We start from the raw sequence: 22,582 nt of genomic DNA on the forward strand, positions 1-22,582 counted from the left end.
TAATCGCATGATTTTTTTTTTTTTTTTTTTTTTTTTTGGATCTGTGCACTTGTTCCACAGCAGTGAGTTTAGCGTGGGACCGAGTGATGGATTTCGTTCTAACATCGCTATCTTCAATGTGGGCGAGGATAGTCCGAGTATTTAGAGGGGATGGACATCGGAAATGTCAGATTGGTGTAATTAGCACTGGCTGTCGGTTTGTCAATTTCCAAATAGGACGGACACGTCATGTTAAAAAAAAAAAAAAAAGAAGTTCCTCCTCTTCTGGCAAAGGCTGGTTTGGTGACCAGGATGTTAATGTTCGCTTAATCAATGGTCACTGTATTCGACTTTGTAGGTTACACTCCCCTAAGGTGGAAAGGTATAAAAAAAAAAAAAAAAAAAAAAAGTTTACATCCGACAGCCCACGCTACAACGGGCTATGGCCTTTTTGCAAGATAACCCTTCGATCTTCTATATATATATCGCCAATTTCATTTGGTCATGATACCTTATATTTTTAATCTAAAAACGATGATTGAATTGTTCTGGTGGCATTTCACTACGTGACGGACTTGCAACAATACTCGCAACAAGCGAGCCAATTGGCTGCCAATACACTCGAAAGTATTCAAAAAATATAAGGTATCATGACCAAATGAAACGGGCTATATATATATTTTCACGTTTTTTATCTTTTTTCATTTTCATTTGACAAGATCAATGGCTGAGTTTGAGATAAGATTGTACCTTGAACTAAAAGAGGAAACAACAGAGCAGCAACGAACATGTCCGTCATCAAATGCTTAGCATCATTGAGATGGTCCTAAAAAAGAGACTTTTTGACTGTTTTTATTCTCCACACCACATGCTCATGAAGCTTGTGCGACTCGAAAAGTAGTGAAGGTGATGCACATGTAACATGCAGGCATTGCCTAAAAAGATCTCTGAATGCTCTAACTCTTTTGTTTCCTTATCTATTTTACCCCACAAACAAAATGTGGAGAAGTAGGTTTGTTCATGCAGAATGCATGAATTCAGGTTCATTTGTCCTCCAAATACATCCAAATAAGTTTGGTTCTAATGTGGGTTCTAATGGTCTCATGGCCAACATAATGGAAGGGGAACTGCTAGATCCCCCTCTCCAAATCTCCATGTACGTACACCTCGGTTTTATTCACTAGACTAAAATCTTTTTGAATAAATACCCCTCCACTCATTTTCTCTTTCTTTTCTTCCTTTTTCTTCATTGATACTCTTCCTTTCTCTCTTTCTCTCTTTCTCTCTTTTCTCTCTTTTCTCTCTCTCAACCCACTAAATAAGGACGACAACAACAGCAGCAATAATAACAGCAACAACAACAACAGCCATGTCCTCCATCTTGAACGCTTTTCGCTCCGCTCAGGCTCCAGCCCGTCATTTTGCTGCCCCTACGATCGCATCTTCGTCCACACTCAAGAGTGCTTTCCATCCTGAACACCAGTCCGTCGTTTTGCAGCAGCTTGTCGAGTCCATCTCTCCAAGGGCCACTGGAGTCACTCCTTCAGGTGCTGTCAGACAAACCATGTCATCATTGAACAGTGTCAAGACGACTGCCTCTGCCACAAGCTCAACTGCTCGTCAGACTAAAGTCTAAAGCCTAAAAAAAAGCAGTTTAATCAAAATCAAACCCACTACAACGTATGTACATGTACATATTTTACTTGGCGTGGGATTATCATAGCTTTACAAAGGATGAAGGCCTTTTTTTTTTTTTTTTTTTTTTTTTTGCTAACGCCAAGCATCCTAGAAGGGATCAAAATATTCTTATATCTCTCTCAACCTCTCCACTCAACTTGTCAGCAATGACGCTTTCTATACCTGTAAACTCAAATGATTGAAATAAAGCCTTTTTTTTTATTTGACCTACTTTTCTACGATGTAATTTACGCTTGGTGTTCTTGTTATTCGGTAATGGGTCAACAAGCACAGCTGATGTTAGACTGTGTGACACATGTGATTAAACTAGCATGTGTTAAATTGACTTGAAACCAAAAAAGAAAAACAATCCATAGTTTGTTCAAGCAAGTTTCGATAAAAGCGATGATCGTATACGTTGCCTTCAACTCCTACTCTTCTGATGCGCGGACTTGTATTTTTGATGTTCAGGGGGTGGGGGAACATTGCAATCTTTTCCTTATCTTTGCTGGCATCGACTTTGCATATCTCTCCCCCCCAGTCTTTCGTTTCGTTTCGTTTCGTTGCGTTCCGATCCCGCATCCCTCTCCCGCTTTGGTGAGAAGACATGTATCGAGTTTTAAAAAGAAAAAAAAATGATGTGACTGGATTTTGCTTGACGAATAAGTGCAGATATCAAGCAAGATAGCCATCGGGCACTCCGTTGAACAACCAGTAATTGTTAGCCGGGTTCAATTTGAGCATTCGGAGAACGAATCGGAAAGAAATACGTCCGATGAATGTACAAAGCTGGGATGTATAGTTGTAAAAGTAAAAGTTTGACTATGCCTGGCAAGAGAACCGTGGCAATGACACAATGGTGAAAGTAGCATCCTAGGAACCAACGCTGTGAAAAGAATCGTATAAATGAAAGGAGCAATAGTAAGGAAAGAAAAAAATAGAGATCAAGCAAAGGCAAGATTCAGCTATCTCTTCAACTAAACTATCTCCTGCTGCTGCACAATTCCTTGGGCAACTATTAAAAAAAAAACACTGCCCTATTGAGCCAAATGCAGGTTGCATAGGCTATTCAATTCGAGGGATCATTCTCCACTTTTGGATAGTTTCTTCAATGGCAATGCTTTGCATCAATATATTTTTATTACTGTGGTGGCTCTTATCATCATTATCATTTAGATCAAATAATAGTTATCACGAAGTACAATAATGTCGTTTTGAATTTTTTTCTCAGCACGCCAGGTTTCATAAAGACGTGGTTTGTGCCTTAGTCTGTGCAACAATGACAAGCATGGTAGGCAGCTCTGCCTTCAAAAAACATGGCGTGTTAGGTTTCGCACAATCCTTCCCTCTACTTCGCTTCCTGAGCAGGATACTGGTTTCGCGCATGGGGAGGTAAAGAAATTATATATATTTATGTATTTTAAACCTTTTATTATTTTATTCATATACATATACAAGGGCAAATACTGTCAGTCAGCTCCAAAGGGTGTCCTTGGATAAAGGCTCATTACTCAATTCCTCCCTACTTAACTCTGGCTTTTCAACCTCATTCATATCAGAGGAGATTGATGATCTAATGGTAGACCGGTGTAGCTCCGCGCGGTTTACTTCATTTCCTTCCAGAGTGGGACATATGCATAGGTCTTCAGAAGAACAAGGCTTATTAATACAAACTCGACAGTCAAGAACCTGGATCTTGTTTCCCCTTTTTCTAAAAACTTTGCCAAGGCCAAGTCGTCTATGAGACTGTAGCAGGATCCATATTCCGAATCAGATGATCCAGAGTCCTCCTCGGATTCATGGACGACCGGTGGTGGTATCATTGGATATTTTTTCTTTGTCCGTTGTGATCTTTTTGAAATCAAGTCGAGCGGTGATACTTTGGATCTATTTGAATTGTTTGATGGCACATCTTCTAGTATCCTCTTTGGGAGTGAACCATATACCGAAATCTTGGGTGCTCTCTTCTTTTCTTGCATCGAAGGTTAAGGGCCAAGGCTTTGAAGCTAATATTTTTCTTCATGTACAGCTTTTTTTTTTATTTTTTATTTACTTTTGACTTGACTAGGACAACATTTAGCTGCCATACACCCCAGTGATAAAAATGAAGATTTTTTTTTTTTTTTTTTTTTTTTACACAATGCAATGTTCGTTTCTAATATGAGTCTGAAAAAAATAAAGAAATACTACATAGATCGATTGTAAATAACAATACAATAAAAAAAATAAATATTTAATTAAAAAAAAAGACAAAGGAAAAGCAGAAGAGGAAAAAAAATAAAAAAAAAATACGGTGGCATTAACTCAGGTTCAGTTCATTGTCGTCACTTCTTCCTCGTCTGCAGCCACCATTCTTGGTTCGGGAATATGTGTGGGTGTAACAAAGAGTTTGACCTGCTCTCGTACTCGATCCAAAATATCAATCTCCACAGGTCCCCTATACTTTTGGAACAAGGGCTCCTCATCTCGTCCCAAATCCAAATCATCCTTGTCCATCTCCTTCGTCTCTGCAAATGCAACTTTCATCACTGCACCTCCAGCATATTCAACACAATCATACGAATTGAAAAGTGCAAACAGTTTCTTGGGGAAGTTACGGAATCCAACCAAGTTTTTGAAGGGAATGTATCCGATAGGTTCAAGTCCCGAAGGTGGTACTGAGAAGTAGGCCTCATCTTGTGGGATCGTGACAGAGGATGCTGCTACATCTGCAGCCGCAGCCGCAGCTGCCTTGGCTACAGCCTCAGTTGCAGCTGGTGAAAGAGTCTCTTCATCTTTTGATGTCTCTATTGCTGGTTCTGTTGAGGTTGCTGTTGAGGATGTTGTATCGATATTGTCTGTTGTTACTGTTGTTGTTGATGTTGACTCTGTAGATCCTGTGGCCTCTGTTGCGAGTAAAGTGGCTTCCTGAGCTGGAGTTATTGACTTTGTATCATCTTCCTTGATCATTTCAGACATAGCAACTGGTTCAGGGTCATCAAGGCTCTGAAGACATCCATCATTGTATCCCTTGAGGACTTCAGCTAACGCAATTCTACCCAAGACAACGATGCCATCCGAGACCGATTTGAGGGGAACAATGGGTGCACTCTGTTCTTGTTCTGTCAACTCTGATCTCTTTCCTGCTGCGATCTGACGTTTCTTTCGGACATCTGCAGCCACCATTGATCGAATCTGACCCTCTGTCATGCCCTCCTTGACCTCATAATCCAATGCAGCAGCATCGAAAACAGGCTAGCATTGAGTATTGATAAAATAAATAAAAAACAATAGTCAGCTTCTAGAAGAGGGCCAAAAAAAAAAAAATAAAAAATAAAAAAAAACTCAATGCTTCTCTTTTAAGTGTCTATGGTTGAGAAAGGTACTTAAGAGAGCAATGGTTTTACCTTGACAAATTGCTTAAAGTAATGACGAGTTTTGTGAATGCCATCTCCAGGGGGTGGCATGATGTAAACAGTGACCTTACGAGGCATCTCTTGAACGCCACATGGTTGTTTTGCCAAGACATCCACCTTGTCTGCAACACGTTTCTTTGCAGCCACAGTCAAGTAATGATCACGAGTGACCAGAGCTCCGATGGAACCGATGGTGCCCCAGAAGATCATCCAACCACGACTAGGCAGCTTAGCCCGTAGTTTCCCAGAGAGTGTTGTTGGAATAGGCTTTGGCGAGGGAGTGGGCTTGGGTTTGAGTTCTGGCCGGGCCCCAGACGAGGCAGAAGCTGCAGTATTGTTGTCCATGGATAGGTTGAGTGTTTTCAGTTCAGTTCAAACTAGAGGGAAAGGGCATATACGGACAAAAGAGGGAAGAAAGAGAGAGAGAGAGAGAGAGAGAGAGAGAGACAGAGCGAGGAAGTGAAAGTGAGGGTCTGTCTTTTTCTTTTTTCTTTTTTCTTTTTTCCTTTTTTCCAAGGTGATCGGATCAATAAAAATAATGAAAACAGAGGAGACCATCCCAACAGTCACAACGACTTTTGACCTAATTGATCGTTTTATTTAATCGTTTTTATTATGCTTTTTTTGTGTTTGTTGGTAAAAAAAAAAAAAAAAAAAAAAAAAAGTTTCTCATTACTGGCTATCATTCATCAAAACCACGTCAATTGCTACTATGCTACTATTGATCAATTGCATCAAGGTCTATTGCTTTTTTTTTTTTTTTTCTTTTTTTTTTTTTTTTTTTTCTTTCTTTAAAAAAGGTATAAATATATATCATAAAAAATGGTGGAATAAATATGTTTATATGCTTGTTCCCTTTCACGTGTCTGCTATGCTAATGAATCAGCTTAATGATCTCTCGCTCTATGACGAGTCAGAGCCTCGACTCGCTGAAAACGCATCATGCAATTCTCAACCGGGCATCCATAAGGAGTCTCGCCAGTATGTCCACGCAAATGTCTCTTGAGGTCTCCACGACGGATCGATGCATAAACACAACCAGGTGCGTCGCATTGGAATGGTTTCACTTGCGAGTGGGTCTTGAGGTGTTGCTGAAGGTTGAACAGCCGTTTGAACGGTTTGCCATGATTGCATCCTGGGTACTCACACGTATAAACCTTGGGCGCCTTTTCCTTCCTCCTACGCTGATCAGTCGTCTTTGATGTCAATCTGTTCTTCTTCCTCTTCTTCAAACTGAACACCGTCTCATCATCTGCTTCCATCTCTGTATCCGAGTCTGCCTCTGCTGTTGCTGCTGTTGAAACATCCATAACATCATTCTCATCCCCTGTTGTGAATGCAGGACTTGCCATTGCTGAAACAGGTACAGTGGGGTAAAAATTATTGGGATGGGTTGGCGCAGCAAAAAAATTGTATGGGGTTCTCTCTTGAACCTCAAGCTGTGAGCAATGAATTGTCTCGAAGTTGCTGTCGAAAGAAGACGGCAAGAAATAGGAATATTCAGAGTATTCAGTGATGGGATTCGATTCCATAAAGAGCGAGGGGCCCTCATGGATTGGAGGCATGTTCATAAAAGACGTCAATGGTAATGATGACTGGGATGAGGGATCCAAGGGCATATCAAGACTGCTCAACTCTGGGAATAGAGCATATGTCATCCTCATCTCTTCGACCGAGGAATGATTGTCATGAGGACGTCTGTAAAGAGCGTCAAAGGCGCCAACATCCGGGTACGAGACTGCATCACGCACACCTGGGTTTCCATCCACCAGCTGATAGGCGCCCTTGTCATCTACTTTGCCCAATGGCAATTCGGACTGTGGGTGGTATCTTCTGGATGCGGAAATCATAACGGCTTATGGAATAATAATAATCGAGGGAGGGAAGAGGGAGAAAGGATGACAGAGGGTAGAAAGTAAAGAGAGAGAGAGAGAGAGAGAGAGAGAGAGAGAGAGAGAATGCAATTGATGCTCAGGAACAAAAATGTTGCGTATGGTATATGATCAAAAGTGAAAGGAATTGAACAGATGATTGCAGGTGTCAAGTGTAAGGATGAGGAAGAAAAGAAAGAAAAAGAAGAAAAGGAAGAAGAAAGGGAAACGAAGTCGATTTTTGAATGGAAAGAGAGAAAGGGGTGTGGACGGGAAAAAAGACAGAGCAATGCAAGAATGGCGGCACAGCACAGGAAAAAATAGATGGGAGTACCAATGGCAGGAAAAGCATTTAATTGCAATAACCAAGAAAAGTAACAAACAAACAATCCATCGTCTCTGTGTCTGTCAGGAGCACATGCCCCAAATAAATACGCCACCTCCCCCTCAACGCCAAAAAACTATTTCGCGTCATTGTCTCTTTCGGGAAGAAAAAAAAAAAAAAAAGAGAAAAAAAAGAGCGTTTCCCATTGTGTTCTTCTGGGTATAACAATTTACTATTGGTTTATTCATGGCAATGTATATATATATATATCTATCAAGCATCAAGTATCATATAAATCTATCAAGTATCAAGTATAAATCTAGTATCAAAAATTATATAGGTAGGACGTTATAAACTATTGGATGCAGTTAGAGCAAGAGCGAACCCTTTCTTGTGTGATGTCAATTGCACTGACTGATGTCTATCTTCGTGGCGACTTAGGTTCCCATTATACAGAGTAAGCATCCACAGTGTTGGTCACTGTCTTCAGCTGAGCTAACGTGCTACAAGCTTTGATTCCATTGGTCGGCATAGAGCATCCAGTCTTGTCCCTGGTTTCCACCCGTGAATCCAAGTTGGTTATGGGTCGGGTTGAATCTAGCGTGGTCAGGCTGGGAGTAGCCTTGTGAGGTGACAATGGGTGTTGGTACCCAGGGATGCACCGGATATGAACCCATGAATGGAAGCAGAGTCGAGTCGAGCATTACATGGTTAGACTGGAGGTGGGGACCTTGTGGAATGGCAGAGGGCATAGACGCCAAGACTGGTTCCTGACTCGGACCCGCGGATGACAATTGGCCATACTGGTTGAATCTATCAACATTGTCCTGATAGCCAATATACGGGTGTAGCTGTTGTATACCTTGTAGCTGCCTTGGCAACTGTGACGCTAATTGAGATGCCTTTTTCTTGCATATTTTTGTATCCCTATGTCTCTTCAGCGTGTCGGGCCTAAAACATTTGGTGCCACATCTATCACAGATCCATACTCTTCTCTTTTCTTTGGAGAGATGTGTCTGGTAGTGGCGTTCAAAGTCTATTGACCTTGAAGTTTTGCGGTTGCAAATAGGACAACTATAGGACTTGTTGGCCTTCTTAGCTTCTTTGACTGGAGCTTTGGAGCTTTGGATAGTCAGGTGATGAGACGGATCACCATTGGGTTCATGGACTTCTGAATTAAGGAGGAGTGAGATTTTTTGTGCATGATCGGAAGAATTGTCTGACTCCAAGCACACGAAGTCTTTTGACGGACTTGATGTAGATCTTGACCATTTTAGCACTGCCATGGCTAAGAAAGATAATAGTACGTTGAGTGCAGAAGGCAGTATAAAAAGAGTTAAAGAAAGGGCTGTGAGATGGACAAAGTGAAAGTGAAGAGTGAAGAATGATGGATGAATGAGTGAATGAAGAGAAGTAAAAAATGAAAAGAATGAAAAGAATGAAAAATGACGAATGACGGATGAAGAAGAATGTCGAAGGTGAAGGTAAGAAAATTTCAAACGACAAACATCAAGTAAATGTAAATATATAATATCTGTGCCGTTGATTTTCTGCAAGGTGCCGTTGAATAACTATTAGATGCCGTAGAAAATCTATTGATGGTGCCACACAAAATAAATTATTCCAAACGGAGGATGTGCAACAGACATTGTCGGAAATATACGACACGTGGGTTTTCACGCACGCGAGCATTTTTTTTAACTTTCGACCATCAATCAGATTTTAGAATTAAGATTGGTTTGAGCAAATGATATTGCAGAGTTGTTCGAATTACTATATTATACTGTACACAGTTCGCTAATAAAACGGTTTCGGTTACGGGTAAAAGATACAATAGATGACAATGGAGTACAGGAATGATAAACCTGAGGGAGGGTGATGCCTCATGCGCGGATGCGGGCCTTTTTTAGCATGGGAGGAGTGAAAGAGCAGACTAGCGATGCCTGACGCGAGCGTGCCTCTGGAGCAAGTCTTTCCTGATAAATTCCTTGTTACTAAAAATCATATGGCATATAATATCTTCATGATGAGTATCATCCGGCAATAGTTCAGCTCCATGATTTCAGGATTGGACCTTATAAATAGTAAGCACCCTTAGAGCTTTAGCATGCTTAGTCCCCAATTGATACCAGCATCCATTGGACACGTCCCATTTCTTTAAGGAATACTATGATACAATAGGCTAGGAAATTAGTCTACAAAATTTGTTCCGCTGTTGATTATTATTTGCCAACGTAACACATACACATTTGAATAGCTTTACTGCTGCACCATCTGCTAGTGTCAAGCTATCGCTTGCTGGACAGCCGGTTGAAGAAATGGAAACGAATAATAGAGAACCTTTTCCTCATATGATTTTTAGTCGCTTTCACTTAACATACCTCTCTCAAGAATAAAATACGTTCTATGAAATCGCAGCCGTAGCATCAATGAGACATGGGCTTTTGCACTGCTATGCTGAATCTAAGTAAAAGTAAAGAATTGATTTTTCCGGACTTCATCTCCAAAACTGGGTGATTGACTAGTTGACTAGTTGTAGTAATTTTCCTAAATAATATTGCAGTAATGGTGGTAGGTCATATCCTCTCAAGCTAGTAGCTCTTCTAACAAGACCAAAAGGTACCATGGGGGCAGCATCCATGACAATGCATCAGGTTCTTGTTGGGATATGTTAAAAATAAAACATTCACTCAGTTTTGTGTGTTAGTGAATATATGAAGAGGAAATGATGAAGTAATAAAAGGATGTCATTTTTTTCTTTCTATTTTCTTTTTTCTTTTTTTTTTTTTTTTTTTTTTTTTTTTAAAGAGGCACAATAATTAAGAAGAGAGTGTAGGTAATAAGTCCCATTTCCCTGTGAACCTTTGGTATTAAAAAAAAAACTAAAGAGACAATGGTGGAGGGAGGAGTATAGAAATAATAAATTTAGGTAAACTCTAGTCAATAACAGAATTGGCTTCAGTCTGGGAAAAGGATCAGGCTCAGATGGCTGGACCAACCTTTCATAAACAATCAAGGGAATTGCATTAATGGATGTGGGCCGTCTCTGTGTAAAAGTGCAAACTTATATGGTAAACCTTATTTATGGGTCGAGGGAGTCGTTCCAGTTAGCACTTTAACAGTAGCAATAAGTCCCAAGGAAATTATTGCATTCAAACAGAATCGATTGTATCTTGCGTCCTTCTGGGTATAGTAATTATTGTTGGTTTATTCATAATTATAGTAATGTTATTATATCTATATCTATTAGGTATCAAGTATTAAGTATTAAATAAGGATAGGGTGTTGCAGACTAATGAGGGCGGCCAGAGGAGCAAGCGAAGTGTTTGATGAATTTTGCATGCCTGTATGCGCCTTGAGCGAGCCTTTTCTTGTGTAATGTCAGCCGCATTGAGTGCTGTGTATCTTCACTGAGGTTCCCATTATACAGAGTAAGCATCCACAGTGTTGGTCACTGTCTTCAGCTGAGCTAACGTGCTACAGGCTTCAATTCCATTGGCCGGCATAGAGCATCCAGTCTTGCCCTTGGATTCCGCCCCCGAATCCAAGTTGGTTATGGGTCAGGTTGATTCTGGCGTCGTCAGGCTGGGAGTAGTAGTCTTGTGAGGTGACAATGGGTGTTGGTACCAAGGCTTGTCCCTGGCTCATATTTATAAGTTGGACTTCATACTGAGTCTGGCCCAGCTCATGGTTAGGCTGGTGGTAGCCTTGTGGAAAAGGAAAGGATGTTGGTGCCGAGGGATGCACCTGACATGAACCCATGGATGGAACTTGAAGCAGAGTCGAGTCGAGCATTACATGGTTAGACTGGAGGTGGGGATCTTGTGGAATGCCAAAGGGCATAGACGCCAAGACTTGTCCCTGACTTGGACCCGCGGATGACCATTGGCCATACTGGTTGAATCCATCAACATTATTCTGATAGCCAGTATGTGAGTATAGCTGTTGTTGTTGTACACCTTGTAATTGCTCTCCTTGCCATTGTGACATATTAGGCACGGCTGGTTGAAACGGCTCGTATCCAATGACGCCAGGCTGAGAGGAGGGATCTTGCGGATTGACAAAGGGCATTGGTACCGAGGATTGTTCCTGACTCGGAGGCGCGAGTGGCGGTTGGCTATACTGGTTGGATTCACCGACATCCATCTGATAACCAGTGTGTGAGTTTGGCTGCTGTTGCTGCTGCTGCTGTTGTTGTTGTTGTTGTTGTTGTTGTTGTTGTTGTTGTTGTTGTTGTTGTTGCTGTACACATTGTAGCTCCCCTTGCTGCAACTGCGACATATTAGGCATAGTTAATTGAGACGATCCTTGTTCAATAATCGTAGGGTTAAATAGAGTCGGTTGGAAAGCAGCTTCTTGGGAGGCCAAATTAAATTGCTTTGCTCCTTTGCATTTTTTTGCATGCCTTGGGACCGAATCCTGTCTTGAAAAGTTTAAGTCACACCCATTACACTTCCATCTTTTGATCTCCTCTCTGGGGCGATGTGTCTGGGAATGGCGGTTGAGATCTGCTTTCCTGTTAGTCTTGTACTTGCAATTGGGCTGTCCGCAATTAAAGGCTTTATCTTTGTCGTGATTAATGATATGGGCCTTGAGATTGGAAGCGTTGCTCTGGGACCTGTCGCAAATGTGACAAATGTGTTTGTTAGCCCTCGCAGCTTCCTTGGCCGGTGCATTGGGGTTTTGGATACTCAAGCATTGATCTGGGTCTTCTGCAGGTTCGTGGACCTCTGAATTGAGAAGGAGTGGGATTTCTTGTGCGCGATCGGGGGAATTGTCTGGCTCCAAGCACACGGAGTCTTTTGACGGACTTGGTGCAGACCTTGACCTTTTTAACGCTGCCATGATTAGGAAAGATAGTTTTTTCTCAAAGTTGCCGCGTGTATGAAAGAGGAATAGACACCTGTCCAAACAAGGTGCAGAGGGCAATATAAAGAGAAGTTGAGAAAGGGTTGTGGGACGGGGTGGAAGCTGGAGAGTGAAGAGTGAATAATAAACGATGAACGATGGGCGATGAATGATGAATGATGAACGATGAACGATGGATGAACGATAAATGCTGAATGTGAATGGTGAATGCTGAGGAATGAAGAGTATTGAGCGTGAAGAGCGAACATATCCCTATACGACAAACACTAGACAAAAATATACCTGCACTGTGCCGCAAACATTTATTGACATTGGTCCTTTGCCGCAAAGGTCATTGTTCATTCCTTTATAATTATTCCCGGCTTCTTCCAGACCCCCAAAGCTTCGATCTCCAAGAGGCATGGTCTGGGTATCTTTGGAAGTAAGTCATTAGAGGAAATGCTTCACAGGCGGTGGTGTGATAATAATGTTCAACAACTAAAGCGCGAAACAACAAGTCTTCCTCAGGTATAAATGGTGTGTCCAGGCAACCGAGTATTTCCGCAGCACATTTGCAAATTATTTCTAATTGCTTTTTTTAGTGTGACGCGATTTAACTCATTAAATTTCAAAGCGCAGCCATCCCACGGGCGACCGAGAGGTCTTTCTGATGAGATGTGTTCTTCGGTGTGGGCCAAGATTAGAGGATGAGGTTGCAATTTTTCCGCAAATGTCGCAGAAGAAACCCGCTCTGCTTGATTAGCTTGATTAGCATTATTATCGCACCCCTCTATGTCGTTTGCCTCATTCTGATCTCCCTCGTTCATACTGGGAAGTAAACTAAGATCTTGTGATAGATGCTGAAGTAATTGTGGCTGTTTTTGCTGTGCTCTAAGCATTTTCTGATTTTAGGATTGGGCCCTGTAGCTATTATCCTCGACAATTCTATAGTCGCGTAACACCCTACTTGACCTCCAATTGACGTTGAATACATGCCATCCTATAAGGATTATGATGATACAATAGACTAAGAAAGAATTGAATCAAAGTATTAAAGTGGAATAAAAATAATAATAAAAAAAAAAACTTATACTCCTATTCATTTTCTACTTTTATTTTAATGAAAGCTATAACTGGCGACTGTAACCATGATAGTATCTGGATACTATACTCGAGTGCTAACCAATTATGCATTACTTGCTAGGGTTCTGCCTATTGAGGTAGCTCTACACCCTTACGTATCCCAGGGACGAGCTTTGGTCCCCTTTCCGTCCCTTTTTATCCAATACAACCGTCCTCCTTCCCCATTCCTTCGCACAACGGCTGCGACATGCATGTTTGAAAGCGAGAGAGGGAGGAAATGGTGGGTTTTGAAAGAAGAAGTGTTTAGTCAGACCCAGTCGCACTGGATGGGCAGCTTTTTTTTTTTTTTTTTTTTTTTTTGATGTAGGAAGAGGAAAAATATCACATCGGCTTTTCCTATCCAATCCAGAATGTACCTTGTTTGAGAATAGTTCAACCAGATAGTTCTTAATGTGCCTCTTATCAATCTGTTTGGCATGGCTCAAGTAGAGATTGGGGGGTTTTTTTTGGTGGTAAGGAAAGGGTCCATAACATCATGTTCGTCCTCGTAATACTAAAAAAGCAATGGGGGTTGCTTCTCTCGCATCACACATGATAAAAGTGAAATAAAGGCTCAAGTGCTCTCGCCTGGAGGGAAGACATTGATACTCAAGGAGGACAGCAGTGTGATGAGCGGTCAAATAATCAACATGGACAATATGCTGCTGCGACTCCATCAGGCCAGTCTTCTTCTCTCGAAGCCTTTCCCTCCTCATATACCTTCGAAACATCCTACCGCATTGTACGCAAACATGTTTGCCATATTTGCGGTAAAGCCACAACTACATCTTCTAACCTCAATACACACATAAGAACACACCGCCCTCCATCAGAAAAGCCTTATGGCTGTACGTGGAAGGACTGCAAGGCAAGATACAATAGAAAGGCTGAGTTCAACCGCCATCTCGAAACGCATCAACGCAGGACCGGTAGATACAAGTGTGATTTATGTGGCCAAGGGTTCACCAGGAAAGACTCGCTTCTCAGACACACTCGCACCAAGCATCACAAGCCTGGTCTGTCATCTGACGAGTATGGGCTTCCAAACAGTGCAAGTAATCCCGCATCTGGGTCCAGAGCCACCACTCTTCCCTCTCTTGAGACACATTTCTAAAAGATGGAGAAAAATCCAACTTTATCATTCTTATACCTCACTGTCAATCATTGTGTCTTTCTTTATTTATTTTTTTTTTTTCGATAATTACTTTACACTACTCTATTAGATCCCATCGGCATTTCCCCCCTGTATAAACATCTGTCTCTTTTATATCCCTCCTATTCATTTTTATGTTCGCTTTTAGTTTAATTTGTTTATTTCGGTTTAACCTTAGGAATAAGATAATAACAATAAAGGGATAGCTAATGGCGATGATGATGTTACTTGTAGACCGTACTCATGATGGACTTGCCGGATATTGAATGCTATTGAGTTTGCTCTGCATCCTCAAATATTCCTGATTTCTTTCTCTCTTTATCCAGTGCAACCGTCTACCTTCACTCCTTCGCATACCAATTGTGACATGTCTATTTGAAAGGAGGGAGAAAAAGCGGGGGCTTTAAAAGCAAAGATGGTTAGTCGATCCCAATATCTGCTTTGTATCCTACAAACAACCATTACGTTTGTACTGGATGGGTAGGATTTTTTTTTTTTTTTTGTTCCTTTACTCATCATTCAGGCTTGAAAGGAACAAAATATTTTGAAAGAAAAAGAAGAGAAAAAGAGGAGAAAACATATCAGAAGTTTTCCCTTCCTATTTCAGCATGAACCTTTTTAGAGAATGCTATACCCAGATGGATTTTCATTGCACTTTTTGGTACTCTATATCAATCCTTATAACATGATTCAGCTAAAGATTGTATCTGAATACTCAAGCTTTTATACACATTTTGCTTTTCTTTTGGATCTCGATTTACCATGTTCCTCATATACGAAATGTCGACTGTCTAAGTGCAAGCTGTCTTTGTGCAGACTTTTGGTAAATGCACTTGTAGAAAGAGACACAATTAATTGCTCAATTCCTTCGCGTGTTCCTAAAAGCACACTCTCTGCTTTAATTCCAAGGCAAGCGACAGCATAGAAACCGAGTGGCGGCGTAATGACTGCGGTAAAAATGGACATTTGTTTGTGAAATCTTGATCTTCAAAAGCGTCCTCTTTCATTTGGTCACAAACATGTTCTATTATTGGTTGGCTCCGAATTTTGACGCACTGACAATTACCATACCTGATACACCACTTGGGTGGTGTAATTTATTTTTTTTTTTTAAATACTCCATTTTTCCATTTCTCTCTCCCTAGACACGTCCTCCGCATACTCTCTCCATCTGGCTCAAACTACTGCAGCCTACACTCTCTTTGAATTCAATACTACGTACCAATATCTCATAAAAAAAGGCATACTTCATTGCCGCCGCTGACCAACAATGAATAACAGCAGCAAAAAAGAACACAGAATCTCGACTGGAGATACCTCTGATGGATCGCCCCCTTTACCGTTACTCGAATCCTACACAGTCGACTTGAGCGAGGACTTAGTCCCACAGTATAGCGTCGATGAGCCTCAAGAGTTTCTTCTGCTCCAGCGGCAGCGGCTACTGGAGACACAAACTCGACAAAGGATTTGGCTGCTACTAGAACATCAGCAAGCATGGCTCAGCCTATGCCAGTGGCATATTCCTCTAGTGCAGGAGGGGAAGGAGCACCTACAGCAATTGCAACAACAAATACTGGAGGAGGAGAAGTACCTGCGTCAATTGCAACAACAACTATGGGATAACCTATTTTTTAGGTTTTCCCTACACCCTGGATATATTCAGCATGGTCAGCACATCTGCTGTGTTTGCGGTAAGGCCGCTACTACAGCCTCGAACTTGAGAGCTCACGAAAAAATCCACCTTTCTCCATCAGAAAGACCTTTTGGCTGTACGTGGGATGGCTGCGAATCGAGATTCAATAGAAAGGCCGAGCTCAAACGACATCTTGGGACACACCAGCCTGGAGCCACTACATTCGAATGTGACAGATGTGGTGAAAAGTTTACCAGAAAAGATTCACTTGTCAGGCACACTCGTATCAAGCATCACTAACCTGGTTCCTTACCTGACAAGTGTAGTCCTCCAATCAATATAAGTATTCCTGAATCCAATTCCTCATAGAGTAACAGAGCCTCGGCCACTTTCCTCTCAATTGATCTATCATTCTGTCCCTTACAGACCTTTTGTCCATTCCTCTTATATCCCTATATATCCAACATCAACGCAGCAAAGGAATGTTTTGGCTTCGTATAGATTCAATAAAAGTTATTTAAAGGAATGGAATAGATAATTGATCAAGCTAGTCTCGTCAGCAGCCCGAGTGCTCATTTAATAAGGCATAGGGAAACGGTCCTCATTCTTATGTCAAGATCGTTCACCTTTCCAAGTTGAAAGGAGTATACACCGCATTACTATATGTTCATCGTCACGTGCCTTTTATTGTAACCCATTCCACTACGAACACAGATTTGAGGGTGCAGAGCACACTCAATAACATCCAATATCCGGCGAGTCCATCATGAGTACGGTCTACAAGTAACATCATCATCGCCATTAGCTATCCCTTTATTGTTATTATCTTATTCCTAAGGTTAAACCGAAATAAACAAATTAAACTAAAAGCGAACATAAAAATGAATAGGAGGGATATAAAAGAGACAGATGTTTATACAGGGGGGAAATGCCGATGGGATCTAATAGAGTAGTGTAAAGTAATTATCGAAAAAAAAAAAATAAATAAAGAAAGACACAATGATTGACAGTGAGGTATAAGAATGATAAAGTTGGATTTTTCTCCATCTTTTAGAAATGTGTCTCAAGAGAGGGAAGAGTGGTGGCTCTGGACCCAGATGCGGGATTACTTGCACTGTTTGGAAGCCCATACTCGTCAGATGACAGACCAGGCTTGTGATGCTTGGTGCGAGTGTGTCTGAGAAGCGAGTCTTTCCTGGTGAACCCTTGGCCACATAAATCACACTTGTATCTACCGGTCCTGCGTTGATGCGTTTCGAGATGGCGGTTGAACTCAGCCTTTCTATTGTATCTTGCCTTGCAGTCCTTCCACGTACAGCCATAAGGCTTTTCTGATGGAGGGCGGTGTGTTCTTATGTGTGTATTGAGGTTAGAAGATGTAGTTGTGGCTTTACCGCAAATATGGCAAACATGTTTGCGTACAATGCGGTAGGATGTTTCGAAGGTATATGAGGAGGGAAAGGCTTCGAGAGAAGAAGACTGGCCTGATGGAGTCGCAGCAGCATATTGTCCATGTTGATTATTTGACCGCTCATTACGCTGCTGTTCTCTTTGAGTAAAGTTTGCATCGTCTTGAGTAGTGGCACGATCGCCATTAGATCTTGCTGCTTGTGGTTGATTGCGTCTGACGGTTACTGTATTATCTGAAGCTGCATTATGGTACGGCAACTGTTGGTATTGTACGTGATTAAGATCATTGACTTTCGTGCTAATGTTAAGGGGCAAGTTTAGCTGTTGTATTAGCTGTTGTATTAGGAGCTGCTGTTTTTGTTGCTGCACTTTTAGCATTTGTTGTAGTTGTTCAGTCGCTTCCAGTAAATGACCCCCTGGCGTATATTATAGGACCTCTTTACCGCCCTCATACGAATCATCTAGTTCCATCTGAGTGTCATCAAAGCCTTGCTCGACCTCGATAGCCTGGTCACTACCTTTTGAGCGATCTTTAGGAATGCCTTCATCTTCAGCCTGCACTGTAGCTTGCTTAAACTGAGTATTGTCTTCTTCATCTGACTCAGAATCCCAGCTATACCTACCCTCAGCAACCATCCGGTCTAGCTCGTCAAGAAACGCTGCCCTGACATACCACTCGGCAGCTTTCGAATCAACTTGAGGCGCTCCTTTGCCAAAATAGTATATCTCGCCTAGCTCATACTGAGACGATGCACACTCTTGGTTAGCTGCCTTGAGGCACCAGTCAAACGCTTTTGAGTAATCTTGAGCCACTCCTTGGCCCCGATAGTACATCACGCCTAGACTATACTGAGAATTAATGTCTCCTTGGTTGGCTGACTTGAGGTACCAGTCAAACGCTTTTGAGTAATCTTGAGGTACTCCTTTGCCAAAATAGTACATCTCGCCTAGCATTGTCTGAGAATGGGCATATCCTTGGTCGGCTGCCTTGAGGTACCAGTCAAACGCTTTTGAGTAATCTTGAGTCACTCCTTGGCCCCGATAGTACATCACGCCTAGACTATACTGAGAATTAATGTCTCCTTGGTTGGCTGCCTTGAGGTACCAGTCAAACGCTTTTGAGTAATCTTGAGCCACTCCTTGGCCCCGATAGTACATCTCGCCTAGATTACACTGAGAATGGGCATATCCTTGGTTGGCTGCCTTGAGGTACCAGTCAAACGCTTTTGAGTAATCTTGAGGTACTCCTTTGCCAAAATAGTATATCTCGCCTAGCATTGTCTGAGAATGGGCATATCCTTGGTCGGCTACCTTGAGGTACCAGTCAAACGCTTTTGAGTAATCTTGAGCCACTCCTTGGCCCCGATAGTACATCTCGCCTAGATTATACTGAGAATTAATGTCTCCTTGGTTGGCTGCTTTGAGGTTCCTTTCAAAATCTTCCGAGTCATTCTGTTCCACCTGCTGTACTATTTTGTCGCTGCTGTTCTAGCCACTGTTCTTTCTGTTCTAATGTCTTTCCCTGCGATGACTCTAGTATAAGTTGCTCCAATTCTATTTGTCGCCGTTGTACCTCATACAGTTGCTGCAATTGTTCTAGTCGACGAGTATGCTTCTGGCTCAACTCTTCAAGCCGTTGTTGACACCGTTGGCTCTGCTGACTCTTTCGTAGGTCCTGCTGCTTCTGCTGGTGCTGTTGTGTTTGCTGCTTCCAGTAGCCCTCTAGTTGGTTTGGATAGTCATAATGAGAGGTCGGAACTAAGGTAGAATCAGGTATAGAGTCCGGAAGGACTATGGCCAATACATCATACTCTTGGGTGAGGCCGTTGGACTGTTGAGTAGAGCTCATTAAGCGTAATGCTTCGGATACAACTTGAGCTGGCTGAAAGTATTCATGTGCTTTTGCATCAAGAGATGGGTAGATGGGTTAGAATGAATGGATACTTTTCAAGATGGAAGTCAAGGCAGTTGAAAATGTTAAACACAAATCTGCGGCGTATTTTTTAAAGTTCCTGGAAAAAAGGCCGTGCGTGCTCTTTATAATTTTGTGTGGCGATGTCGTCGTCGCCCCTGAAGTATCAACCTGAAATGATTTCTCTGGTTGTTGAATAATATCAGTACACCCGCTATCGTCATCGTAGCTGTCGCACGGGTATCTTGAGGCTAGAGAGTGTCTCCATAGTGGGAAAGGGGTCAATCTGTATTTGTTAGGCCTGTTGAAGCCATTGGTGTGGGTACTGTGCGATTCACGAGGTATGGATGCAGAGTGTGCAAGAGTGTGTTGAGAGAATGTGGAGAGTTTATTTGTCTTTTCAAATTCTTGGCAACACAGTATGGTCGGCAGATTAATATATTTCAACATGTCAATATTTTCTCTCCAAAAGTATAAAGGTATGTGGCAAACCTGAAGTCTATCTGGAGAAATCGTTGCATTTAGACAGTTTGTGCTTTAGACAGTTTGTATCAGAAAAGAGTCGACTATGTTTGAGCTCTGATCTTACTTCTACCGTGGCGTAAGTGAGAACACCTCGCTCATTACTCTATTAGTATTATGAGGACTATAGATCTATTCCTCTTTACCAAAAAAAAAAAAAAAAAAAAAAAAATCCATCAAGTGAAATATATTTAGGACCCCTACTTGAGTCATGTCAAATGTATTAATAAAGGGCACCAAAAGATTCATTGAAAAACCATCTAGTCGGAGCGTTCTCAAACAAGGTACATGCTGAATTGGGAAAGAAAAATTTAACTGAGCATATTTCTCTCTACTTTTTCTGTTCTTCCGCATCAAAAGATTCTATCAGTTTCACTCTGCTCGTCCAGGATGATAATTAAAAGGAAATAAAAAGCTATCCCACCTAATGGACCAATGCAGCTGTAATGGTTGCCTGTAGGCTACAAAGGAGATATTGTAGCTGACTAACCACTTCCTCTTTCAAAGTCCCACCCTTCTTCTCCCTCTCTTCCGCTCAAACATGTTTGTCACAGCTGGTATGTGAAGAAATGGAGAAGGATGGTAACATTGGATAAAGAGAGAAGAGGATAGAAAGGGAGTCAGAGCTCGTCTCAGATATTACTGAGAGTGCAGGACAACCCCAAGGGGTAAAAGTCTGACATACGTTGCAGTACTCAATATCTGGCAAGTCCATGATAAGTATGGTTTACAAATTCAATCATGATCACCACCATCTATTATATATACCTTAATTTATTTTTATTCCTATGCTCAACAAAAAAAAAAAAAAAATAAAAATGAATAAGGATAAAAAAGAAGCAAACATTTATACAGGGAGACAATGCTGATGAGATCTAAAAGAATAAAATAAAATAGATATAGAGAAAAACGATGAAGGAAAGAAAAGGCCACCTTAATTTTTGTTTATTATTATCTTTGTGATTGTTATTCCTCCGCAGGTCTCACATCATAACGACGTCCACGGATCCCCCAGATACCCCAGTTACACTGTGCTGATTGTCGAACATCAGTCAAGTTGACTTCATGCTTCAAAGATCGGAACACATTCTCTCGAGGCTTCATCAGCCAATCCATCTCATAGCCTGCATTCTCAATCTCATTGACATCATTCATCACATCCTGTTCATCGAATCCTGTTCCAAAGATCGCACATTTTGTATCCAACAATAATGGGATCGTAGGCTTCCACATATCCTTCGTTGCTGGATGGGCTAGACCGGGTGAGAAGAGGAAAAACACATCGTAGTAAGGGTTGAAGGGCCCTGCCTCTGCATGATATGTCTCATAACGAGAGTTGTCATATATAAACGTGATCTGCTCATAATGGACATGCTGATGAGGATCCTTGGATTTCGTATGTGGTGGGATTGCATCCGGTCCTACAAAATGAATCTGGAAGGCCGTCGTTGGGAACAGATAGGCGAGTTGCATGTAGATATGAGGTGGAAGATGAGATTCTGCACGGGCCCCCAAACAAAAGATACGCACAGTGTGTGTTGCAATTGTACGAAGATCCTGAGATTGAGTGATTCCTGGAATGACCGCCGGATGCAATGTGTGGCGAAGGGCTAACAGAATAAAAATAAATAAAACGATAAGAACCACATCACAATAAAAAAGAGACCCTGTAGAGCACAATTCGTACATCCGAAACAATATGCCCATGCAGCCCGCAAAACTAGAAAAAAAATCCATATTTACCTGCCAACGACTTCAGACCCTCGACAGTAAGATCCTTGCCGAGTCGATATGGCGAAGATTGATGAAGTACCGAGCCAATGGTGATAGGATAAGTCAACACATGTGAGACATGACGCATTGAACGCTCCGAGTTCATGCTGAGGAATCCACGAGTGTACAAGAATGTGTCCCAATTTGACAAGTTGATCGCCTCATCACGATGTTGAGCACCTAAAAAGAAAAGAAAAAAAAATAGTTTATATCCATGTTAGTTGCTTTCCGAAAAGACGTCTGATTTCCTTCTTCATGGCTATCTGTCATTGTTGTTATGGAGGAGTCTTTTTTTTTTTTTTTTTTCCTTCCACGAAGATTGTCTATGAGTATGCATAAAGAAAGAGTTTTTTCTTTCCCTTAATAAAAACTCGTATATACTTTACCTGGAAATTCAAATTCCTTCATACGACGGCCAGATCGAAGATCATGTTCGTCTTCATTGATCTCCCGAAGGATTCCACAGATATGTTTATGACGATCCTTATCCATCTGGTAATGCTCTTCACTACAATGAGTTGGATATCCACAATCTGGACATTCATACGTTGGTGCCTTTCTCTTCTTTTGCTCAGGCTTATGCTCCCCATGCTTATGTCCATGTTCATGTTCCTGGTCTTTACAAACTGCACAGCTTCCATGCTTCGATATCCATTCTGCCTTTTGACGAACTGCAGGAATGGGCGACTTGCTCAGGGGATGGAACAAATTTGCTTGCTCCAATACTGGTTCAAATTGAGAGGTGAATGCATCCTTTTTAGGCTTGCGAGGCGAAAAAAAGGATTTCAACGAAAGGGATCGTCGTCCATTAGTCGCTGTATTAATCGCTACTATTGCAAGACTAGGGGCCGTCTTTGGCATGCATGTTGCCACTGTTGTTGTTGTACTAGCTATTGTTCCTGTTCTGGGAAATGTCCTGAAGACCGAAGTCAATGGTCGAAACCTTGATGCCATCTGAAGTA

The 22,582-nt window shown here is 41.6% G+C and overlaps 8 protein-coding genes across 8 annotated transcripts; 1 reads left to right on the top strand and 7 right to left on the bottom strand.

The window, feature by feature from the left end:
* Window positions 1-3,916: 3,916 nt before the first annotated feature.
* Window positions 3,917-5,553, bottom strand: BCR41DRAFT_389028 (mitochondrial import inner membrane translocase subunit Tim54). The gene is made up of 2 exons (XM_022028079.1): window positions 5,043-5,553; window positions 3,917-4,890 (listed from the first exon to the last, which is right to left on the bottom strand). Exons 1-2 carry the CDS (start codon window positions 5,394-5,396, stop codon window positions 3,967-3,969), a joined length of 1,278 nt encoding a protein of 425 aa, XP_021877797.1. The 5' UTR covers window positions 5,397-5,553; the 3' UTR covers window positions 3,917-3,966.
* Window positions 5,554-5,845: 292 nt separating this feature from the next.
* On the bottom strand, window positions 5,846-7,252 carry BCR41DRAFT_360471 (hypothetical protein). The gene has a single exon (XM_022025371.1). It carries the CDS (start codon window positions 6,899-6,901, stop codon window positions 5,939-5,941), a length of 963 nt encoding a protein of 320 aa, XP_021877798.1. The 5' UTR covers window positions 6,902-7,252; the 3' UTR covers window positions 5,846-5,938.
* A 245-nt stretch (window positions 7,253-7,497) lies between these two features.
* Window positions 7,498-8,788, bottom strand: BCR41DRAFT_360472 (hypothetical protein). The gene has a single exon (XM_022025372.1). It carries the CDS (start codon window positions 8,531-8,533, stop codon window positions 7,751-7,753), a length of 783 nt encoding a protein of 260 aa, XP_021877799.1. The 5' UTR covers window positions 8,534-8,788; the 3' UTR covers window positions 7,498-7,750.
* Window positions 8,789-11,648: 2,860 nt separating this feature from the next.
* BCR41DRAFT_287708 (hypothetical protein) lies at window positions 11,649-11,873 on the bottom strand (the record flags this gene model as incomplete). The annotated part of the gene is made up of 1 exon (XM_022020296.1): window positions 11,649-11,873. A coding segment is annotated over one exon (225 nt), but the record flags the coding sequence as incomplete, so codon positions are not given.
* A 4,184-nt stretch (window positions 11,874-16,057) lies between these two features.
* Window positions 16,058-16,288, top strand: BCR41DRAFT_289534 (Kruppel-like factor 7; the record flags this gene model as incomplete). Its single annotated transcript, XM_022020330.1, has 1 exon — window positions 16,058-16,288. A coding segment is annotated over one exon (231 nt), but the record flags the coding sequence as incomplete, so codon positions are not given.
* A 1,551-nt stretch (window positions 16,289-17,839) lies between these two features.
* On the bottom strand, window positions 17,840-18,874 carry BCR41DRAFT_311167 (hypothetical protein; the record flags this gene model as incomplete). Its single annotated transcript, XM_022021018.1, has 1 exon — window positions 17,840-18,874. A coding segment is annotated over one exon (1,035 nt), but the record flags the coding sequence as incomplete, so codon positions are not given.
* On the bottom strand, window positions 18,721-19,372 carry BCR41DRAFT_163616 (hypothetical protein). The gene has a single exon (XM_022019673.1). It carries the CDS (start codon window positions 19,260-19,262, stop codon window positions 18,861-18,863), a length of 402 nt encoding a protein of 133 aa, XP_021877803.1. The 5' UTR covers window positions 19,263-19,372; the 3' UTR covers window positions 18,721-18,860.
* Window positions 19,373-20,813: 1,441 nt separating this feature from the next.
* Window positions 20,814-22,481, bottom strand: BCR41DRAFT_311172 (zinc-finger of mitochondrial splicing suppressor 51-domain-containing protein; the record flags this gene model as incomplete). Its single annotated transcript, XM_022021019.1, has 3 exons — window positions 20,814-21,457; window positions 21,591-21,800; window positions 22,007-22,481. 3 exons carry the CDS (start codon window positions 22,479-22,481, stop codon window positions 20,814-20,816), a joined length of 1,329 nt encoding a protein of 442 aa, XP_021877804.1.
* Window positions 22,482-22,582: the final 101 nt, after the last annotated feature.

The sequence above is a fragment of the Lobosporangium transversale genome (assembly GCF_002105155.1).
Source record: "Lobosporangium transversale strain NRRL 3116 chromosome Unknown BCR41scaffold_43, whole genome shotgun sequence".
Classification (NCBI taxonomy): domain Eukaryota; kingdom Fungi; phylum Mortierellomycota; class Mortierellomycetes; order Mortierellales; family Mortierellaceae; genus Lobosporangium; species Lobosporangium transversale.

Bases quoted from the DNA above. Each gene is read 5' to 3' on its own strand.
- BCR41DRAFT_389028 (XM_022028079.1), bottom strand. From the start codon at position 5,396: ATGGACAACAATACTGCAGCTTCTGCCTCGTCTGGGGCCCGGCCAGAA. The intron at 4,891-5,042 runs GTAAAACCATTG...ACTCAATGCTAG, and splicing joins ACTTTAAGCAATTTGTCAAG to CCTGTTTTCGATGCTGCTGC.
- BCR41DRAFT_360471 (XM_022025371.1), bottom strand. From the start codon at position 6,901: ATGATTTCCGCATCCAGAAGATACCACCCACAGTCCGAATTGCCATTG.
- BCR41DRAFT_360472 (XM_022025372.1), bottom strand. From the start codon at position 8,533: ATGGCAGTGCTAAAATGGTCAAGATCTACATCAAGTCCGTCAAAAGAC.
- BCR41DRAFT_163616 (XM_022019673.1), bottom strand. From the start codon at position 19,262: ATGAGCTCTACTCAACAGTCCAACGGCCTCACCCAAGAGTATGATGTA.